The sequence below is a fragment of the Danio aesculapii genome, chromosome 22, assembly GCF_903798145.1.
Source record: "Danio aesculapii chromosome 22, fDanAes4.1, whole genome shotgun sequence".
NCBI classification, from domain to species: Eukaryota; Metazoa; Chordata; class Actinopteri; order Cypriniformes; family Danionidae; genus Danio; species Danio aesculapii.
In genome coordinates this window covers 33,228,934-33,248,320 of record NC_079456.1, presented here as the reverse complement: position 1 = coordinate 33,248,320, position 19,387 = coordinate 33,228,934, and the positions used below count along the sequence as shown (strand labels likewise).

General features: G+C 39.4%; 1 protein-coding gene across 1 annotated transcript; it reads left to right on the top strand.

The window, feature by feature from the left end:
* The first annotated feature begins 9,218 nt into the window (after positions 1-9,218).
* On the top strand, positions 9,219-19,145 carry tm4sf18 (transmembrane 4 L six family member 18). Its single transcript, XM_056448339.1, has 4 exons — positions 9,219-9,488; positions 14,386-14,457; positions 14,599-14,741; positions 16,420-19,145. The coding sequence occupies exons 1-4, from the start codon at positions 9,312-9,314 to the stop codon at positions 16,616-16,618; spliced, it is 591 nt and encodes a 196-aa protein (XP_056304314.1). The 5' UTR covers positions 9,219-9,311; the 3' UTR covers positions 16,619-19,145.
* The last annotated feature ends 242 nt before the right edge of the window (positions 19,146-19,387 follow it).

The window sequence follows — 19,387 nt, the reverse complement described above, 5'->3', positions numbered from 1 at the left end:
ATGTGTATCTATATAAACAGGGGTGGACTGGGAAAGCATTTTCCACCGGGCAAAAGTTACAGGTAGTCAGGCCACATCTGATGCAATCTAGAAAGTGAAGGGGGGTGGGGGGTTGGATGGCGCGGCAGGCCAGACTCACGGTGGCAGACCAGATTGACCGCCAGGCCACCGTAAAATGTCCCGCTGCTCCCTATGGCCAGTCCGCCCCTGTATATAAAACCCGAAACCAGAAACAGTTGGGACAGTATGGACAACGCAAATAAAAAAAGAAAGTAGTGATTTCTAAATTTACTTTGACTTGTATTTCATTGCAGACAATACAACGAACATTATTTCAAAAATAGTCTGAACAGTAAAGCGTTTACCATTGTGTAATGCTGCCATTTATTTTTACAACACTTAAAAGACGTTTAGGGACTGAAGACACCAAATGATGAAGTGTTTCAGGTGTAATTTTGTCCCATTCTTCCTGCAAAAGTCTTAAGGTGGGCAACAGTACGGGGTCTTTGTTGTTGCATTTTGCACTTCAAAATACGCCACACATTCTCTATTGGAGACAGGTCAGGACTGCAGGCAGCCCAGTCGAGTTCCTACATCCTCTTCCTCAGCAGCAGAACTTTGTGTGCAGAATGTGGTTTTGCATTGTCTTGTTGAAATATGCATGGGTGTCCCTGGAAGAGAAGGCAGCATATTGTGCTCCAAAATCTCTGTGTGCTTTTCAGCATTAATGGTGCATCACAGAAGGGCAAGTTACCTTTGCCAAGGGCACTGACACAACCCCATACCATGACAGACCCTGGCTTTTGGACTTGTTGCTGATAACAGTCTGGATGATCCTTTTCTTCTTTGGTCAGAAGCACACGGCATCTATTTCTTACAAAAACACCTGAAATACTGATTCATCTGACCACAGTACACAATTTCACTGTGTGATGCTCCATCTTAGATGCCTCTGAGCACAGAGAAGTCGATGGCTCTTCTGGACACTGTTAACATAGGACATACTGTTAACCTTTCTTAGATGTTGCTTTTGTATCAAATCATAATCACCTGGTGACATCATCTGTGTCACATCACATCATTATTTCACCAGTTTACCTGATTACAAGCCCTAAATTGCTCCTGTCACAACTGTTTCTGGAGGGTGTTGCAGGTCTGAATGACAGAAGAGGATGGATATTTACAAATAAAATGAAGTTGACCAGAGAAAACATCAAATATGTTGTGTGTTCATATTGTCTGCAGTGAAATACAAGTCAAAGTAAATTTAGAAATCACTACTTTCTTTTTTATTTTTGTTTTCTATACTGTCACAACTTTTTTCTGATTTGCGGTTTTACATATATATATATATATATATATATATATACACACACACACACACACACAAGTCTTGTTTGTTTTATTTCAGCTAGAATAAAAGCAGTTTTTAACCGTTTTTTAAAACCATTTTTTCAGATTCAGGAATTTTTCACAGTATTTGCGATAATATTTTTTCTTCTAGAGGAAGTCTTATTTGCTTTATTTCAGATTGGATAAAAGCAGTTTTTAATTTTTTAAAACCCATTTTAAGGTCAACATTATTAACTCCCTTAAGCAATGTTTGTTTTGGATTGTCTACAGAACAAACCACTGTTATACAATGACTTGCCTAATTACCCTAACTTGCCTAATTAACCTAGTTAAGCCTTTAAATGTCACTTTAAGCTAAATACTTGTATAATATCTAGTCAAATATTATGTGCTTTCATCATTGCAAGGATCAAAGAAATCAGTTATTAGAAATGAGTTATTAAAACTACAGATTTTATCTAAACATTTAATTATATTTCTTCATGACTGTTCCAGGTGCAAATAAACATCCACTTTCAACATGTTAGGGCAGCACCTTTTCACAGTGGATTTTACTTTTCAATTTCCAACGTTATCTCACGGCAATTCATAACTTTCTGATTTAGTGGCTAATTTGAATGAATTTATACAATCTCAATCATATACTTAAGTATGACTTGCTCGTCCCTCAATGATGGTTGGGTTTAGGAGCGGGTTTAGTCCCACGCCTCCTTTTTTAAAAGATTTTCATATGACTGAACTGACAAAACTTAAATAGTTACAGTTCATCACGAGATCAGGCTGAAATTTCGCTATCCTTTTTTCTTTTTCTTTGGGGAACAACAGAGTAAGTCACTAAAAGCTGTATAATATCTCAGAGAAGAGAAGAATAGATGGATTGAAGCAGCTGAATGAAAGTCTGTTATCTGTGCGTTTCTTTTTCTTTCAGAGTTCACTGACCGAGTCTGTGATGCTGTGACACATGGCTGAGGTATTTGCAGTGCATGTAAAGATGATGTATTTATACTTCTCTCTGTGTGTGTGTGTTCATATTGTGTTAGAAGGCTGGAATTCCCTCATTCAGGGGTGGAGGAGAAGTGTGTGTGTGTCTTTAGGAAACAGGGCTGAAGTGACTAACTCACTGTAAACCCATTACGTTTTTCAGGAAGTCTGACGACGGAAGTACCATGATTTGACTTCCGCACGTCTCGTCATTGTTTTCTTTCCTCATTAGTCGGATTCATTTGCTCTCATAAAAGGCCAGTGAGGAAGAGATATTGGATATTGTTTCATTAAGTGAGGTGTGACTCAAAATTCCGATTGAATAACTGATATTTATAGTTTGTAGATCATACAGCCAGCGCAATAAAGCAGAAGATGTGTATGGTGCGGTTTGTTGTTGCTTTCAGACCAGCGCAACTCTAATTTTCACGATTTGTGGCACGTTGTTTAAATAGCAAATCCATTGCACCACTTTGTGGACTCATGGGTGTGCTGGTCTGAACAGGAGGTGTGTTAAGGCGCATTGTTGGTGTGTTGCTATTTTGAGGAACTAAAATAGACAATCCCATTGACCAACTAAAATCTGCTCTAAAGTCCAGCGCATAGCGCGTTACTTATGCGCCTATGCAGGTCCAAACGCTTACACATTGCTTAATACACAGGATGTCAAGCAATACACAAATATCTTTACAGATGAAAACAATTAAAGGAGAGTGATAAAAAAATTAAATTATACAATTAAAATTATACAAAAATTATTATTTTTTAACCACTGCCTCCATGCCTTCTTCACCTCGGGGGGCTTTTTCAGTTTATTCATGACAATCTGCATTAGTATAATGTTATTATTATTAGCAATATTATTTATTATCTGCATATTTATATTTGTTTTAATAAAAACAAGTTTAGATTTGTCTATAGATTTGGGTTTTTGGAGACATATGCATCACCATATGGGGCATAAGAACAGGACATGTGTTTGGATATAACTCAGTGTTTTGACCATACTTCATTATTATTGTTCATTTATTCCTTTGCTGGAAATTAGATCTGAATTTAGAAATAGTTTTGAAGCAAATCTTTGCGCTTAACAAAGGAAATTAAACATGTAGGCTAATGGATGTGTTCAGTGGAGGGAGTTTCCACCGTTTCCTTACTCCACCAAAGTAAAGGAGTAAAGTAAAGAGTAAAAGTAAAGTAAAGAGAAAGTAAAGAGGCTGAATGGAGGAGGCTCGTTCTTTATCCTCGCGCTGCAGAGGCTCTGTTTAACTGTTTTCTCGCTAGTGAAGTGTTCAGTTTTTACACTTACAAAGTCGTCATATAAATAGCAAATGCGCCATGGCGCAACGCAACTGACTCTTAAAGGGAATGTGAGCTTAGACTCTTATTGGTTTAATGCACATTTTGCTCAAAACAAACCCATAACTCATTAAGAGAATAAGCACAACCCAGTTAGACTGTGCGCCGGGGCACAGAGCGTATTTATCCATCCTTAAAATAGCAAAAGTGAATTCAGAATTCAGTGAATTCACACTCTTAATGCTTTTGCACCATGAGCTTTAGATTTGTGCCTAAATTGGTTTATGGTGAGGCAGTGGCACAGTAGGTAGTCCTGTCGCCTCACAGCAAGAAGGTCGCTGGTTTGAGCCTCGCCTGGGTCAGATGGCGTTTCTGTGTGGAGTTTGCATGTCATGCCTGCATTCGCGTGAGTTTCCTCTGGGTGCTCTGGTTTCCCCCACAGTCTAAAGACATGTGGTACAGGTGAATTGGGAAGGCTAAATTGTCCGTAGTGTATGTGTGTGTGAATGAGTGTGTTTGGATGTTTCCCAGAGATGGGTTGTAGCTGGAAGGGCATCCGCTGCGTAAAACATATGCTGGATAAGTTGGTGGTTCATTACACTGTGTATAATATAAAAAAAAATGAATAAATGAATGAATGAATGAATATTGGTTCACCACATCATTTGCGCCACGCACAGCAGACTACCTTAAGTTTGGATGGCTATGCTTTAGAGTTTCAAACTAAACTAAAATCTCTGGGTGTGGTATTTGATGCCAAACTTACATTTGAACTGCATGTTCGCGACATCTTTTTTTCATCTGAGAGACATTGCTAAACTTCGTCCCGTGTTGCCTTTTTTTTTATTATTAATGAACACCTTTGTATTTTCCCATATTGACTATTGTAACGCTTTGCTGGCTGCAGTTACAAAAGCTCCCTTAAAAAAGTTACAATTAGTACCAAATTCAGCAGCCAAAATTCAGACTAGGACCAGTGCAACCACATAGCCCCTATTTTGAAAAACTGCTCTGGCTTCCTGTCAGTTGTTGAATTGATTTTAAAATTCTCGTGCTAGGGCAGCACGGTGGCTCAGTGGTGTCGCACTGTCGCCTCACAGCAAGAAGGTCACTGGTTTGAGTCCCGGCTGGGCCAGTTGGCGTTTCTATGTGGAGTTTGCATGTTCTCCCCTTGTTGGTGTGGGTTTCCTCCGGGTGCTCCGGTTTCCCCAACAGTGCCAACACATGCGCTATAGGGGAATTGGGTGAGCTAAACTGGCCATAGTGTATGAGTGTGTGTGGGAATGACTGTGTATGCGTGTTTCCCAGTACTGCATAAAACATTTTACTGCATAAAACATATGCTGGAATAGTTGGCGGTTCATTCCACTGTGATAATCTCTGACTAAGCTGAAGGAAAATGAATGAATGAATCCTCATGCTAGCATACAAGGCCTTGAATGGTCTAGCAACACAATAATTATGTGAGCTTTTACACCCCTAGACGCTTGTCTGATGCTGGTCTTTTAACTGCTCAGTCAATACGGCTAAAATCTACAGGAGATCTGCAGGCGCTCATTCTCTTGCAAAGTCCTTGATTATTAGATTTATTATTATTATTTTATGGATTTTTAATTACTTTTAATGTTGCATTTATTTTGCATTCATCCTTGTATGTATCTTGTTCTGCTGCACATTTTATATGACTGTAAAGCGCCTTGAGATGCTACTTTTAAGGTAGAAAATAATTTAAAATAATTTAAAAATAAAGTTTATTATATTAATATTATTATTAAATGGATGTGTGAAATGCCTTTAGATGTACCATAGATGTCACTGGGGTGGTCGCTCTAGTTCTAGTACAAATTAGTACCCTAAGGACCCACTGTGGAAAAAATTATATAGGAAATCCTGTGAAAAGTCCTTCCCCTGTTAAACATCACTCGAGAATTATTTATAAAAGAATGAAAAATTCACAGGAAGGTGAGTAATTTTGCCTTCAACTGTATATAACGCACCATTATTTAACTCTTAAGGATTTTTGTAAGAATAATCAGATGAGCTTTAAGTTCATCAGGGTCGTTCCACATCACATTTATTTGTCACATTATAGATGCTTCTGAAGGTTACTCTCGAACCCCCTGAAGCACAGCTCAACAAACACAACAGCGAGAGTGTCTGAATCCTCTGCGGAAAACTGCTGAGTTACATAACAGAGTTTGATACTTCCTCAAAACAAGCAGTTTATTCATAAAGCCTGATTACTCCAGCCACTAATCCCGGATCACACCGAGATTGCGCAACTTTGAAACTGTTACTTCATGTTTGTCTGGCTTAATTAAGATTTTGGATCATGAAACAAAAAGCGTGCATTTGTGCAATAAACAGATGGATCGCAGTCCGCTCCAGGATCTGTGTTGTCCCGAGTGTTTTTTCTGATTTCAATGTGTTTGGTGCCCCTGTTATGAAATACTTTCTCAAACCCAAACATGTGACGCGAACAGAGTTCATTTTCTCAGAGGGAATGTGAGGAAATTTCAGAAAAGTCTCAGTTTTCTTCTTATTTTATATTAAAGGTTTATATTTCATTTGTGATCTCTAGTTAGTGATCTTTTTCATTTATTAGTGTGTGTGTATCTGCAGTATGTGATGCCATCTATAGTCTCCCATTAGAAGTGTTACAGGTTAGTACAAGGTTCATCTTCACATCAACCGTACACATTTTTAATCAGTTAAAAAAAGAGTTGAAATAAGTAAAGAAATGTATTAAAATCAATATTTTTTTGCAAATAAATAAACAAGGTTTGGTATTAACCCAATTATGTGTGAAAAGGTGTTTGCCCCCTTGCTGATTTATTTATTTTTTGCATGTTTGTCACACTTTAATATATCAGATCATCAAACAAATTTAAATATTAGTCAAAGATATCACAAGTAAACACATCATGCAGTGTTGAACTGCATGCATGATCCGCATTTTTGAGGTCATGCCACAGATTCTCAATTGGATTTAGGTCAGGACTTTGACTAGGCCACTATATAGAAAATTGTAGATGTTTCTGTAGCCTGTGCCTTTAAATGCAAATGAGCTGGTTCTCCCCACCCACCATTACAAAATGCATGTCTGCATCTTCTGTGTTACGTCAAATAAACAGCAGTCAGTGACGGAGACAGACACGGATGAAACAGAGATCCAGTTTTGGAGTCAAAATATACCACAGTAAGTTTCCCAATTGCTATTTGATGTATTTGTTGTGGAGTTTATTCAAGACTTTCTGCAATGCTTAATTGCAGAACTGGCGCTCTAGACAAACGACAATCATGAACGGCCCTCATAAATGATGAAGACCACGGGTGGGGGGGTGTCTCTCGGACGAAAGTGAAGAACGGGGGGGTGGGTGGTTTGTCTCGCAGACGATAGCATAGAGCCGGGTTGGGGGAGTTGTCTCAAATGGATAGTCTATGCCACCACTGGGGGGATGCCACCACTGCAAAGACGTTACAAAGTATTCAATAAGTTTGCACTGTTATTGCACATATACTTGCAGCAAACGTGACAGAATGCAAGTTAATATACACTGCTGTACGGATATCCATTATGCAGCTGTACAAAGTAAACCAGATTTAATGTCTATAAACCGGGACTCCTGTTGTGTGTTTGAAGCATTCTTGTTTTCAGTTGTAGTGACAATATGCAGTGATTCCAGTGGTTATAAATGACATTTATTTTAATTTTTTTACAAGTGCATTTACATGCATTGTTTTAAAACTTATTCTCGAGGTGCAACTGATCACAGTGAGTTGGAACAGATCTTTTAATCCCTGTTTTTTAGCAAATCCTGTCTCATGGACATGTTTATATATGTCAGTCAAATTCAGTGGGCGGAGAAAACCGCACTCCTACGTCCAACACAGGCTCATTGTGAAAACGTACCTTCGTCTACATTTATGGAGAGCACGAATTATGTAGCCAAAGGGAAATCTGGCTGCATTTTGTCTTTAAAACGATTGCTACGGTGCGGTATGACGCTGCCGACAGCTCCTGTTTCTTTTCGGGCAACCGCTTACCTCTGTGTGGACGAAATTTCCGCTATTACCAGTTTGCCCAGTGGCTTGCTGCATACGTTGGCAGACTAGGGAGGCATTGACTGAGATGATGGTGTTCAAATCCAGTGAAGAATGGTTCCAGAAAGCAGGTAAAACAAAAACAAACAGGGGCAAAATATAGAATAAAGTAAATAACAGGGTGAGAACGTGGTGAGATCAGAAAATGTGGTAAACATCAGGCAGCCATGAGGGATTTTCTTTTCTGGATTGTTTTTGAAAGCACTGTCGGTTGGGTTTAGGAAAGGGGGTGATCAGGGTCAATTGGTGCTTTTGAAAACGCTGTTGGTTGGGTTTAGGGAAGGGGGTGATCAGGGTCAACCGGTGATTTTAAAAACACTCTCGGTTGGGTTTAGGGAAAGCGGTGGGCGGGTCAATCGGCGCTTTTGAAAACACTGTTGGTTAGGTTTAGGAAAGGCGGTGGGTAGGTCAATCAGTGCTTTTGAAAACACTGTTGGTTGGGTTTAGGGAAAGCGGTGGGCGGGTCAATCGGCGCTTTTGAAAACACTGTCGGTTGGATTAAGGGAAGGGGGTGATCAGGGTCAATCTGTGCTTTTGAAAACACTTGACGGTTGGGTTTAGGTAAGGGGGGTGATTGGGTCAATCAGTGCTTTTGAAAACTATCAGTTCGGTTTAGGGAAGGAGGTGATTGGGTCAATCTCTGCTTTTGAAAACACTGTTAGCTAGGTTTAGGGCACAGGATGGGTCGGTGGGATCAGTTGGTTAGTCAGCCGACAGCAGCCACTGGTGGATTTACATGAGAACAGCATGCAATAATGTACACAGTGGCCTCTAGTGCATTCGCGAAAACAAAAACGGCAAAAAAAACGTAGTTCCTGGGACATATTTGGTGCTCTCCAGAAATGTATACAGGGGTACGTTTTTACAATGAGCCTGGGCTGCCTACGTCACATTGCAGTCGGCCTCAAAATCATTGGAACTTGGATCGTATTTTAACTTCAGGACATATTCAAAAAGAGACTTGTTGTGTTTATATCACACCAATATGACTGTGGACACTATATTACACACAGTTCTGTCCAAACAGCTTACAAAAGTTGATTCATAGGTTGTCTTTAAAGGTCTTATCTTTCTGTTCCTAATGATGTTCAATGACCAAACTCATTTTACGAATGTCAACTGCTATAAATGTCTTATCTTTTTATTCCTGAGGTTGTTCGGTGATCAAACTCTTATTTTAATGACTTTATTTAAAAACAACTGTTTTGTTGAAATGCACCACAAAATTATTGGATACACGCACTGAGAAAAGGATAGAAATGCTTTCAAACGGGGCCGTATGCTCATTTATGCCATGCATTGTATCTAGATACAAACCGAGATGCATTTTTAACAAGAAATCTTGGAGATTTGGTAGAGAAAAAAAAAACATCCTGTTTTCTCCCCCACAGACTGTCCCCTCAGAGAGTTTTCAGTCATGCTGTAGAGTAATAATAATAATGTCAGCCGGTTTCCTGTCTCCTCCTACTGAGAAACAGCGGCTCATGGGGGGCCAAGGAAGGGGCTCCGTCTCTTAAAACCCTCCAGCGCTCCGTCCAGCAGCCCAGTGCCCTTTCCCGGATTACAGCGTGGAGATGTGCTCTATAGGATTCGCCAGGTCTCTGGGTTTCGCCCTGGTCCCTCTCGCCACCTGCTGTATTGTAGCAAACGTCCTGCTGTTTTTTCCTGATGGACAGCTGAACTACGTCCAGGAGCAGCACGTGACACAATATATCTGGTTCTTCATGGGAATCGGAGGCGGTGGCCTGGCTGTAAGTAGCAGATATTTGTGTCTTTTTGTTTTGTGCATTTACAAAAATTACATGAAAATGATTTTGAATAAGCTGAAACAGCACAACTGAGTTTTTTGGTGGACAGCTTAATTGTTTTATGTTCAATGCACTTTGTAATTTGTAAAAACTAATAAGATACCAATCCCTTCATGTTGTCCCAACACAAATCGATTGTGTGGAACCCAGAGTGGATATTCAATTCAATTCATCTTTATTTCGACAGTGCTTTTACAATGTAGATTGTGTCAAAGCAGCTTCAGATAGAAGTTCTAGTAGATTGAAACTGTGTCAGTCCAGTTTTCAGAGTTGAAGTTCAGTTTAGCTCAGTTCAGTGTGGTTTAATTTTCACTGCTGAAAGTCCAAACACTGAAGAGCAAATCCATCGATGCGCAGCTCCACAAGTCCCAAACCAAGCAAGCCAGTGGTGACAGAAGTGAGGAACGTGTGTGGTGTACAGTGTTTGCTTGGTCATTATGTGGCATAATGAACTGATTAAAGATATTGCTCTGTAAAAAGCAATTATTTGAAAAAGTTGAGTGATCTATCTCTTTCTCCACATGAGGTGCAGCTATGAGAAGGGCGGAGCCAATTATAAAAGCACGCTGTTGTCGGTATTCGAGAGTTCTCTCTTCCATTTCCCCTCGCTGTTATGTTGTTTGTGAGCAGATCGCTCCGAGTTCTGTGTGTGGCAGTGAAATCTTTCAGTCTGAAACTAAATGAGCTATGTGCTAATTGTGAAAAGTTAAGTGAGCGGGCATCACGGTGACTCAGTGGGAAGCACGATCGCCCAACAGCAAGAAGGTCGCTGGTTTGAGTCGCGGCTTGGTCAGTTGACATTTCTGTGCGGAGTTTGCATGTTCTCCCCGTGTTGGCGTGGCAGGTTTCCCCGACAGTCCAAACACATCCGCTATAGGGGAATTGATAAACTAAATTGGCTGTAGTGTGTGTGAATGAGTGTGTATGGGGGTTTCCCAGTACTGGGTTGCAGCTGGAAGGGCATCCGCAGCATAAAACATATGCTAGAATGGTTGGTGGTTCATTCCACTGTGGTGACCCCTGATAAATAGGCGATTAAGCTAAAGAAAAATTAATGAATCAATCAATCAATGAGTATTTAAAGATATTTTGTCTTTGTGTTGAATTTCGGGATAAAGCTCGTGATGTAACCTTGCGACATTCATTGTAAACAATTAAAACTCTTACTGTAATGAAATTACACTTAGGTGGCACTTATGCTGTGTTCACACCAGATGCCGATGAAGCATCAAGCTTGAGTGATTTACATGTTAAGTCAATGCAAAGACGCAAATAGACATCCTGCCCGCGTTTCACGTTAATAAGGTGGCGAAGGAGCGTTTTGCATGTTTATAGCGTGCAAATTGCTCAAGCTGGAAAATCTGAACTTCGATATTTGCGCTGCATTAACCACTCAGGAGCTTGCTTGTGTAGTGGCGTGATTATGATGTAGCGCCTTTTGTTGGGGAAAATCCCGTTGCCGACATTAGACAACAGTTAATCAAACTGGGCTCGGCCTGAAGTACAGCTGAAATCCTCCATCATCCATGTACAGATTCTGGAGGAGTTGATAAACTCATACAGCTGGTTGCACCTCTGAAAGGATCTAGTGGGCTCACATACGGCGGCAAACAAATTGACCCCCACAGTCCAAACACATGCAATATAGGGGAATTGATTAACTAAATTGGCCGTAGTGTATGAGTGTGCATGTTAGAGTTATGGGTATTTCTCAGTACTGGGTTGCAGCTGGAAGGGCATCCGCTGCGTAAAACGTATGCTGGAATGGTGGTTCATTCCGCTTTGGTGACCCCTGATGAATAAAGGGACTAAGTTATAGGGACTGGTTCCAGCTGATAGAAAGGCAACAGTAACTCAAATAACCACTCATTACAACCAAGCTCTGCAGAAGAGCATCTCTGAATGCACAACAGGTCCAACCTTGAGGCAGATGGTCTACAGCAGCAGAAGACCACACCGGGTGCCACTCCTGTCAGCTAAGAACAGGAAACTGAGGCTACAATTCACACAGGCTCACCAAAATTGGACAATAGAAGACTGGAGAAACGTTGCCTGGTCTGATGAGTCTCTGTTTCTGCTGCCACATTCAGATGGTAGGGTCAGAATTTGGCGTCAGCAACATGAAAGCATGGATCCATACTGCCTTGTTTCAACGATTCAAGCTGCTGCTGGTGGGTTAATGGTGTGGGGAATATTTTCTTGCCACACTTTGGGCTCATTAGTACCAATTGAGCATCATGTTAATGCCACAGCCTACCTGAGTATTGTTGCTGACCATGTCCATCCCTTTATGACCACAGTGTACCCATCTTCTGATGGCTACTTCCAGCAGAATAACGCAATATTTAATAAAGCGTGAATCATCTCAGACTGGTTTCTTGAACATGACAATGAGTTCACTGTACTCAAATGGCCTCCACAGTCACCAGAGCTCAATCCAATAGAGCACCTTTGGGATGTGGTGGAACGGGAGATTCACATCAGGGACGTGCAGCCGACAAATCTGCAGCAACTGCGTGATGCTATCTTGTCAATATGGAGCAAAATCTCTGAGGAATATTTCCAATATCTTGTTGGATCTATGCCACGAAGGATTAAGGCAGTTCTGAAGGCAAAAAGGGGTCCAACCCGGTACTAGTAAGTTGTACCTAATAAAGAGTGTATATTAAAATAATGATAGACCTAACGCTCAATAAAAATATTGTCATTAGATCATAACACTGTATTGAAAGTAAATGGATCATCCTTCATCCAGAAATGTTTATCTTTCCATCCTGAAATGTGATGAAAATGTTGGATCAAGATAATTAGTTTCCCTTACACTTCGCTTGATTGGGATGCTCTCTATTATTCTGTATGTCGAGGACAGTGACTGCAATTCTGAGCACATTTTTCAGTATCAAACATATTTATTAGATTTCTTTGGGCTCTGAAAATTCTTCAAATACAAGACAAAGAAAGTCCTTCTCAGCTGCCATAGATTCATCAGAACTGGATGTTTGACTCACCACCATTTCCATTTAAAGGACATTTCACAGTCCTGGTATATGATATATGCAGTCATATATCATGTGTTTTACATTGTATAGTGTGGGCGGAGATTGTTTTTCTGAAATGCAATAAAAATTACAATATGGACGAGGAGCAATTATATTCCAAAATTATATTTTAAAGGGGACCTATTATGCCCCTTTTTACAAAATGTAAAATGAGTCTCTGAACTCTCTGAAAATGACCCTTTTAGGCTTTGATTCTAATTGTGCCATTTTGGTGACTGTCGCTTTAAATTCAAATGAGATTGTGCTCTTTTCAGAAGAGGGCGGAGCTACAGCATAGTGGCAGATGCAAAAACAAGACTAACGTCCTATGCTAATGAGAGATGGTCACCAGTGGGCGGAGCTTCCCCCCTCTGATGATATGTACAAAGGGGGAATGTCAATCAAAGTGTTTCTGCAGACTGTTTTTATCAAGTCTGATTATAAAATGGTACAATTAATTCATGTTTACCATTAGAAGCTGCTTATATTCACACCCCTTAAAAAGTAATTTTTGCATAATAGCTCCCGATTAAAAATAAAACACACTACTGTAAACGCAGTCCTAATGTGAGCTAATCCGGGCGTAGCCTTCGGTGGGTTGTGGTGGTTGATTTTGGGGTTTTGATGGCTCCCCTTGAGTGTTGTCCCTGCAGGATGTGGCGTGAAATCCAAATGTATTCTTATTGTTATATGTATCTAGTGTATTATTTAAAAAAAAGTTTGGCCTCATAATCTTTAATCAAATACCATGACCTTTCCTATTCCCTCGAAATTACTTTTCTTCACTTCCTGGTCACATGGAATATTATTGGAGTGGAACTATCAATCCTTTAGGGCAGGGTTATCAGTCAGGTAGGGTTATCAGTTTTTGAGGACTATCTGTAATTTAGGGTGGGGCTATCAGCCTTTAGGGTGGAACTATCAGTTGTTTAGAGTGGGGCTATCAGCCTTTAGGGTGGAACTATCAGTTGTTTAGGGTGAGGCTATCAGTCTTTCGGGCGGGACTATCAGTCATTTAGGGTGGAGCTATCAGTCTTTACAGTGGGACTATCAGCCATTTAGGATGGAGCTATCAGTCTTTACAGCGGGACTATCAGTCAGTTAGGGTGGAGCTATCAGTCTTTAGGGTGGAGCTATCAGTCTTTAGAGGGAGACTATCTGTCATTAGGGTGGAGCTATCAGTATTTAGCAAGGGGCTTACAGTATTTAGGGTGGAGCTATCAGTCTTTAGAGCAGGACTATCAGTCATTTAGGGCCAGGCTTTCAGTCTTTAGGGTGAAGCTATCGGAATATCAGTCTTTAGAGCAGGACTATCAGTCATTTAGGGTGGGGCTATTAGTCTTTAGGGTGGAGCTATCAGTCTTTTGAGCGGGACTATCGGTCGTTTAGGGCGGGGCTTTCAGTCTTAAGGGTGAAGCTATCGGTCTATCAGTCTTAAGAGCAGGACTATCAGTCATTTAGGGTGGAGCTATCAGTCTTTTGGGTGGGACTATCGGCCGTTTAGGGCAGGGCTATCAGTCTTTGGGGTTGAGCTATCGGTCTATCAGTCTACCAGTCAGAGCACTATCTATCTTTAAGGCAGGACTATCAGTAATTTAGGGCAGTGTTTACAGTCTTTTGGGTGGAGCAGTCTTTAAGGGTAGAGCTATCAGTCCTTAAGGCGGGGCTATTATTAATTTAAGGTGAGGATATCAATCTTTTAGGGTGTTTTTTTTTTCTTGTTAAATGTCCAAAATCAAGTAATGCTCAAAATCTTTTAGTTGAATGCAATTACTCAGGTTGCACTATATTTGAATCTACAGATGCTGATTCCGGCCTGTGTGTTCCTGGGAATGGGGAAGTGTGTGTATTCCTGTGGGACAGAGAGCTGTGCGGTGAGTGTTAGGATTATGCTACATATTCTACATTGATTATTCTACATATTGTTTATTGACACATTCACTCGGTATGTGTGTGTGTGTGTGTGTGTGTGTGTGTGTGTGTGTGTGTGTGTGTGTGTGTGTGTGTGTGTGTAGATGTGTGGTTCGGTGATAGCAGCTCTGATAGGATTAGCCGGATCTGGATACTGCTTCCTGATTTCCGGTCTGGCGCTCCTGAGGGGCCCGTTCTGCTTCACTAGACTGGGATGGATATATCCTTTTGAGCAAGATGAGGGACGGTAAGAGCTATTTTCTGATCCTGAAGTGATGATGACTTCATATGACAAAAGTCCTCTGGGCTGAATCATAGAAAAATTCAGACTTTTTAAAAAATCTTATCAATATCTATAACTATGAAAGTTGACTATCGTATCTTTACAACAGATAGGAAGAGTGTATTACAGAAACATGCTTGACATACAAGATGCAATGATTAAAACAATCCATGACTTCACGCTTAACTAAGTCACCTCTGTGTGGTTTATTTCAAGACATTCTCTTATCAAGTGGGTCTCTCAACATTCTGTATGAAGGACATGAAAACCTGCCACATGAAACAACACACCATTTCAATACGAACTGAGGTTGTGAGGGGCTGTTTTAATGCTGGTTTCAATGCTGGTCTTGAAAGTAATATTTAATATAAACTAGCACAATATTTGAAAAATCAAAAAATCTAGCAAAATATTGGAAAATCTAGCACAATATTGGAAAAATTAAAAAATCTAACACGATATTGGAAAAATCTAGTATGGTATTGGAAAAAATGTTTAAATCTTGCAAAAAATTGGAAAAATCTAGCACAATATTGAAAAAATCTAGCATGATATCAGAAAAATCTAAACATCTAGCATAATATTGGAAAAATAGAAAACTCTAGCACGATATTGGAAAAATCAACAAATCAATCACAATATTGGAAAAATCTAGTATGATATTGGAAAAATCAAAAAATCTAGCAAAATATTGGAAAAACTTAGCTTAATGGAAAAATCCATTAATCCATTAAAATTTTAAAAGCTAGCATGATATTGGAAAAATCTAGCATGATATTGGAAAAATCGAAAAATATAGCTTGATATTAGAAAATCCAAAAAATTTTGCACAATATTGGAAAAATCTTGCATGAGATAGGAAAAATCTAAAAATCTAGCACAATATTGGAATAATCTAGCACAATATTGGAATAATCTAGCACAATATTAAAAAAATCTAGCACAATATTGGAAAGATCTAGCGCAATATTGGAAAAATCAAAAAATCTAGCACAATATTGGAAAGATCTCATGATATTGGAAAAATTAAAAAATCTGGCATGATATTGGAAAAATCTCGCACGATATTGGAAAATCTGACACGATATTGGAAAAATCTCACACGATATTGGAAAATCTGACACGATATTGGAAAAATCTCACACGATATTGGAAAATCTCACACAAAATTGGAAAAATCTCACACAATATTGGAAAAATCTAGTACGTTATTGAAAAAATCTAGCATGATATTGGACAAAATAGAAAACTCTAGCACGATATTGGAAAAATCTAGCATGATATTGGAAAAATTTACAAATCTCTGGCACGACATTGGAAAAATCTACCACAATATTCAAACAATCTAGCACAATATTTAAAAATCCAGTATGATATTGGAAACATCTGGCATAATATTGGAAAAATCGAACATGATATTGGAAAATTTGACAAATCTAGAACGATATAAGAAAAATCTAAAGTCTAGCATGATATTGGAAAAATCTAGTATTGAAACCAGCAAGACCAGCTTTGAGACCAGCATAGAAACCAGCATCAAAACATCAAATTCAGTCTTTTCAGCAGCAGATAAGAAGTTTAGAAACGTTCTGTAATATGGCCCCTGAGCTCGATTTTAACTCAGTTGCTTTTGATTGTCCAGGTATCTGTTTGCCCGAGAGCGATGGTCTGAATGTATTCAGCCGAACCACATCGTGGAGTGGAACGTGACGCTGCTGTCTATCCTGTTGGGTCTCAGCACCCTGGAGTTCCTCATCTGTTTCCTGCAGTTCATTAGTGGACTGGTTAATGCAGTGTGCCGACCATGCTGCTACAAACAGGAGTATAGCCTAAACGCTTGAGGAGAGACGAATGCTCAGCTTCAGTCAATCAGAAACACCACTGCTGACCTGCAGGAGAAACACTGAGCCAATCAATCACACACTTCACAACACACTGGGTCCAGACTGCACAATATTTGTGTCTGTTGCCATAGTTACTTCATCACATTCTGTGACTTTGAACTGCTGATGTTGTGTCTACTAACTACGTTGCTTCCTAGCCATCGATATAGAAACGAGAGAGTAAACATCATAAAGCCATTCCACCATTGCATTATGGACCCTTTTCACAAGACTGTTATAACACGTTTAACGCCTTAAATCCATGAACGTATTTATTAGATATCTTGAATTATATGATGAATCTTCAAGTGCTTATCATAACATAATGTTTTTTCTATCCTCTCATGCTGCCTTCATCCCAGACGTGGATGAAGTGTCAAGCCCAAGTGATTTACATGTTAAGTCAATGCAAAGGTGCAAATAGACATCCTGCGGTGCGTTTCGCTTGAATGAGGCGGCGCGAATGACCGGATATGTGTGAATAAAATGGCGCAAATATCTATATATATATATATATATAACGCGTATATCGCACGAATTGCTGGAGTTGGAAAATCTGAACTTCAGCGGACATTCACACCGCGTAAACCAATCAGGAGCTTTCTCTTGTTATGACGTAGTGCCTGTTACTGGTGTCCCGAAGAGAAATCCTCTTGCCGACATAGGACAATAAAGTCCATGTTAGCCATTTAGCAATAAAGCTAGAGTCACCGGGCAGACAGAAACTGGGCCCATGATGCGAATTTACGTCTATTGTGAAGCACAAATGAAGTGAATTCATGTGTCTATTCACGATCAAATAGCGTGATTTGTTCACACGTTCCGCGTCTGGTGTAAACACAGCATTATGGGTCTGTTATTACAGCATGTTCATAATATCTGAGCGCCGCATCTTGTGTTTTTAGAAACAAACGGTGTGAATGAGCTCTAAGGGTGTGTGTAAATGCAACTCAGGCTCATTACAGATACGTACCCAGATCTACATTTCAGTAAAATACATAAGTAGAGGTACGTTTGTTCACAGTTTTTGTTTTTGCAAATCCACAAGAGGCCGCTGTGTACACTTTTTGATGGTCTCAAACTTCTCTTGCATGTCCTCTACTTGCATAAATACACCAGAGTGTTTTCGACTGACCCGACCACCCCCTCCCTAAATCCAACCGATAGTGTTTTCAAAAGCAATCTAGAAATGTTTTGAGCCTGCCATATGTATTTACTCCACATCCCAAGTCCATTGGCATATTTGGCGCAAACTGGTAACACCGGAAAACTTGTCCACATGGAGGTAATTGGTCAACTGGTAGCGTGAAAAGAAACAAGTTGTTGACGGCGTCATACCACCCTGTAGCTTTCGTTTTACAGAATAAATGGAGCCAGATGTACCTCTAGGTACATATTTCGCGCTCTCCAGAAATGTAGACAAGGGTACGGATCCACAATGAGCCTGTGTTGCATAAATGACAACAATATACAAAATCAAAGAAATGTTTTGCATGCAAATGACAACATTATCAAAATGATATTGGCTATCAAACTACAAATGCAAATGTTAGGCAAGTTAAGTTAGGCAAGTTAAGCTAGGCAAGTTAATCTATTAGCTTGCGATGACACTTTGCAAAGAAACACACTCCTGCAAACATGCGGTCCTGTGGTTGTTGGATTATTTAATACTCACTCATGTCTACACTGTTAACAATTTCCTGAAAAATCGAAAAAAAATCTACGGTAACTTACCAGCAGCAGTTCGACATAACTAACTGTAAATCAATTACAGGAAAAATACTGTATTTACATTTACAGCAGCATTTATCTTGCTGTATATGTATTTACAGGACTGTATATCTTTACTGTAAAGTACAGTAATTTTCACAATGCAACTTTAAAATACAATAATATGCTGCATAATTGTTCTACAGTAAAATTCAGTTTATATTACAGTTCAGTTTGTCAGTAACTTACTGTAAATCAATTACAGCAAAAATACTGTATAATACTCCAGCCAGGTCTGCAGTGCATGTTTTCTGTATAGAACAAACATTGCTAACACTTTAGTTTAGGTCACAATTTGCAGTATTAGCAAACCACTATCTAGCACTGCTAGCTTAATAAACAACTAATTAGCTGTTTATTAATAGTTAGTAAGGTAGGGTTTGGGTGGGATTAGAGATGCAGAATAAAATCAACTGGATATGAACAGTTAATATCTTAATAATAGGCAGGTAATAAGCCAGTAGTTAATAGCATAAATTGTGACCTAAACTAAAGTGTTATCAAAACATTTGTATTATTTCGCGACCTGCGATGTGATGCATTTTTCTAAAATATAAACGTATTTTTGTATGAGTTCTGTTCATTTTTTTTGTACAGGAAGTTGTTTTGTAAAGTATTTAAATATTAAGAGTAACTAGAAATTATGAATATTGTTTTATATACATCTGTAATATGTTTAAGTGCGCACTTGCATTAATAAATGTGTTTCATTTCAGACTGCTTCTGTTTTTTCATCATTTGCAGCACACTGCAAAAATTCATGGTTATTATAATAAGCCTCATTATCCCATTGCAGCAGTAATGTCCAAAAACTCAGATCCGTGTCACACTGTACCACCTCCCTAAGTCCTCTCAGTAAATATAATAAACACACACAGATTTCTGGCCCAACATAAGCTATAAGCTACACAAGAATCCAAGCGCAAACTCTTTAGATATAGAGATGTGAAAAAGTAT

What these genes read in the sequence shown, in the direction of transcription:
- tm4sf18 (XM_056448339.1), top strand. Translation starts at nt 9,312, where the DNA reads ATGTGCTCTATAGGATTCGCCAGGTCTCTGGGTTTCGCCCTGGTCCCT. An exon ending in GTGGGACAGAGAGCTGTGCG is followed by an intron (nt 14,458 to 14,598) that starts GTGAGTGTTAGG and finishes GTGTGTGTGTAG; the next exon opens with ATGTGTGGTTCGGTGATAGC. An exon ending in TTTGAGCAAGATGAGGGACG is followed by an intron (nt 14,742 to 16,419) that starts GTAAGAGCTATT and finishes TTGATTGTCCAG; the next exon opens with GTATCTGTTTGCCCGAGAGC.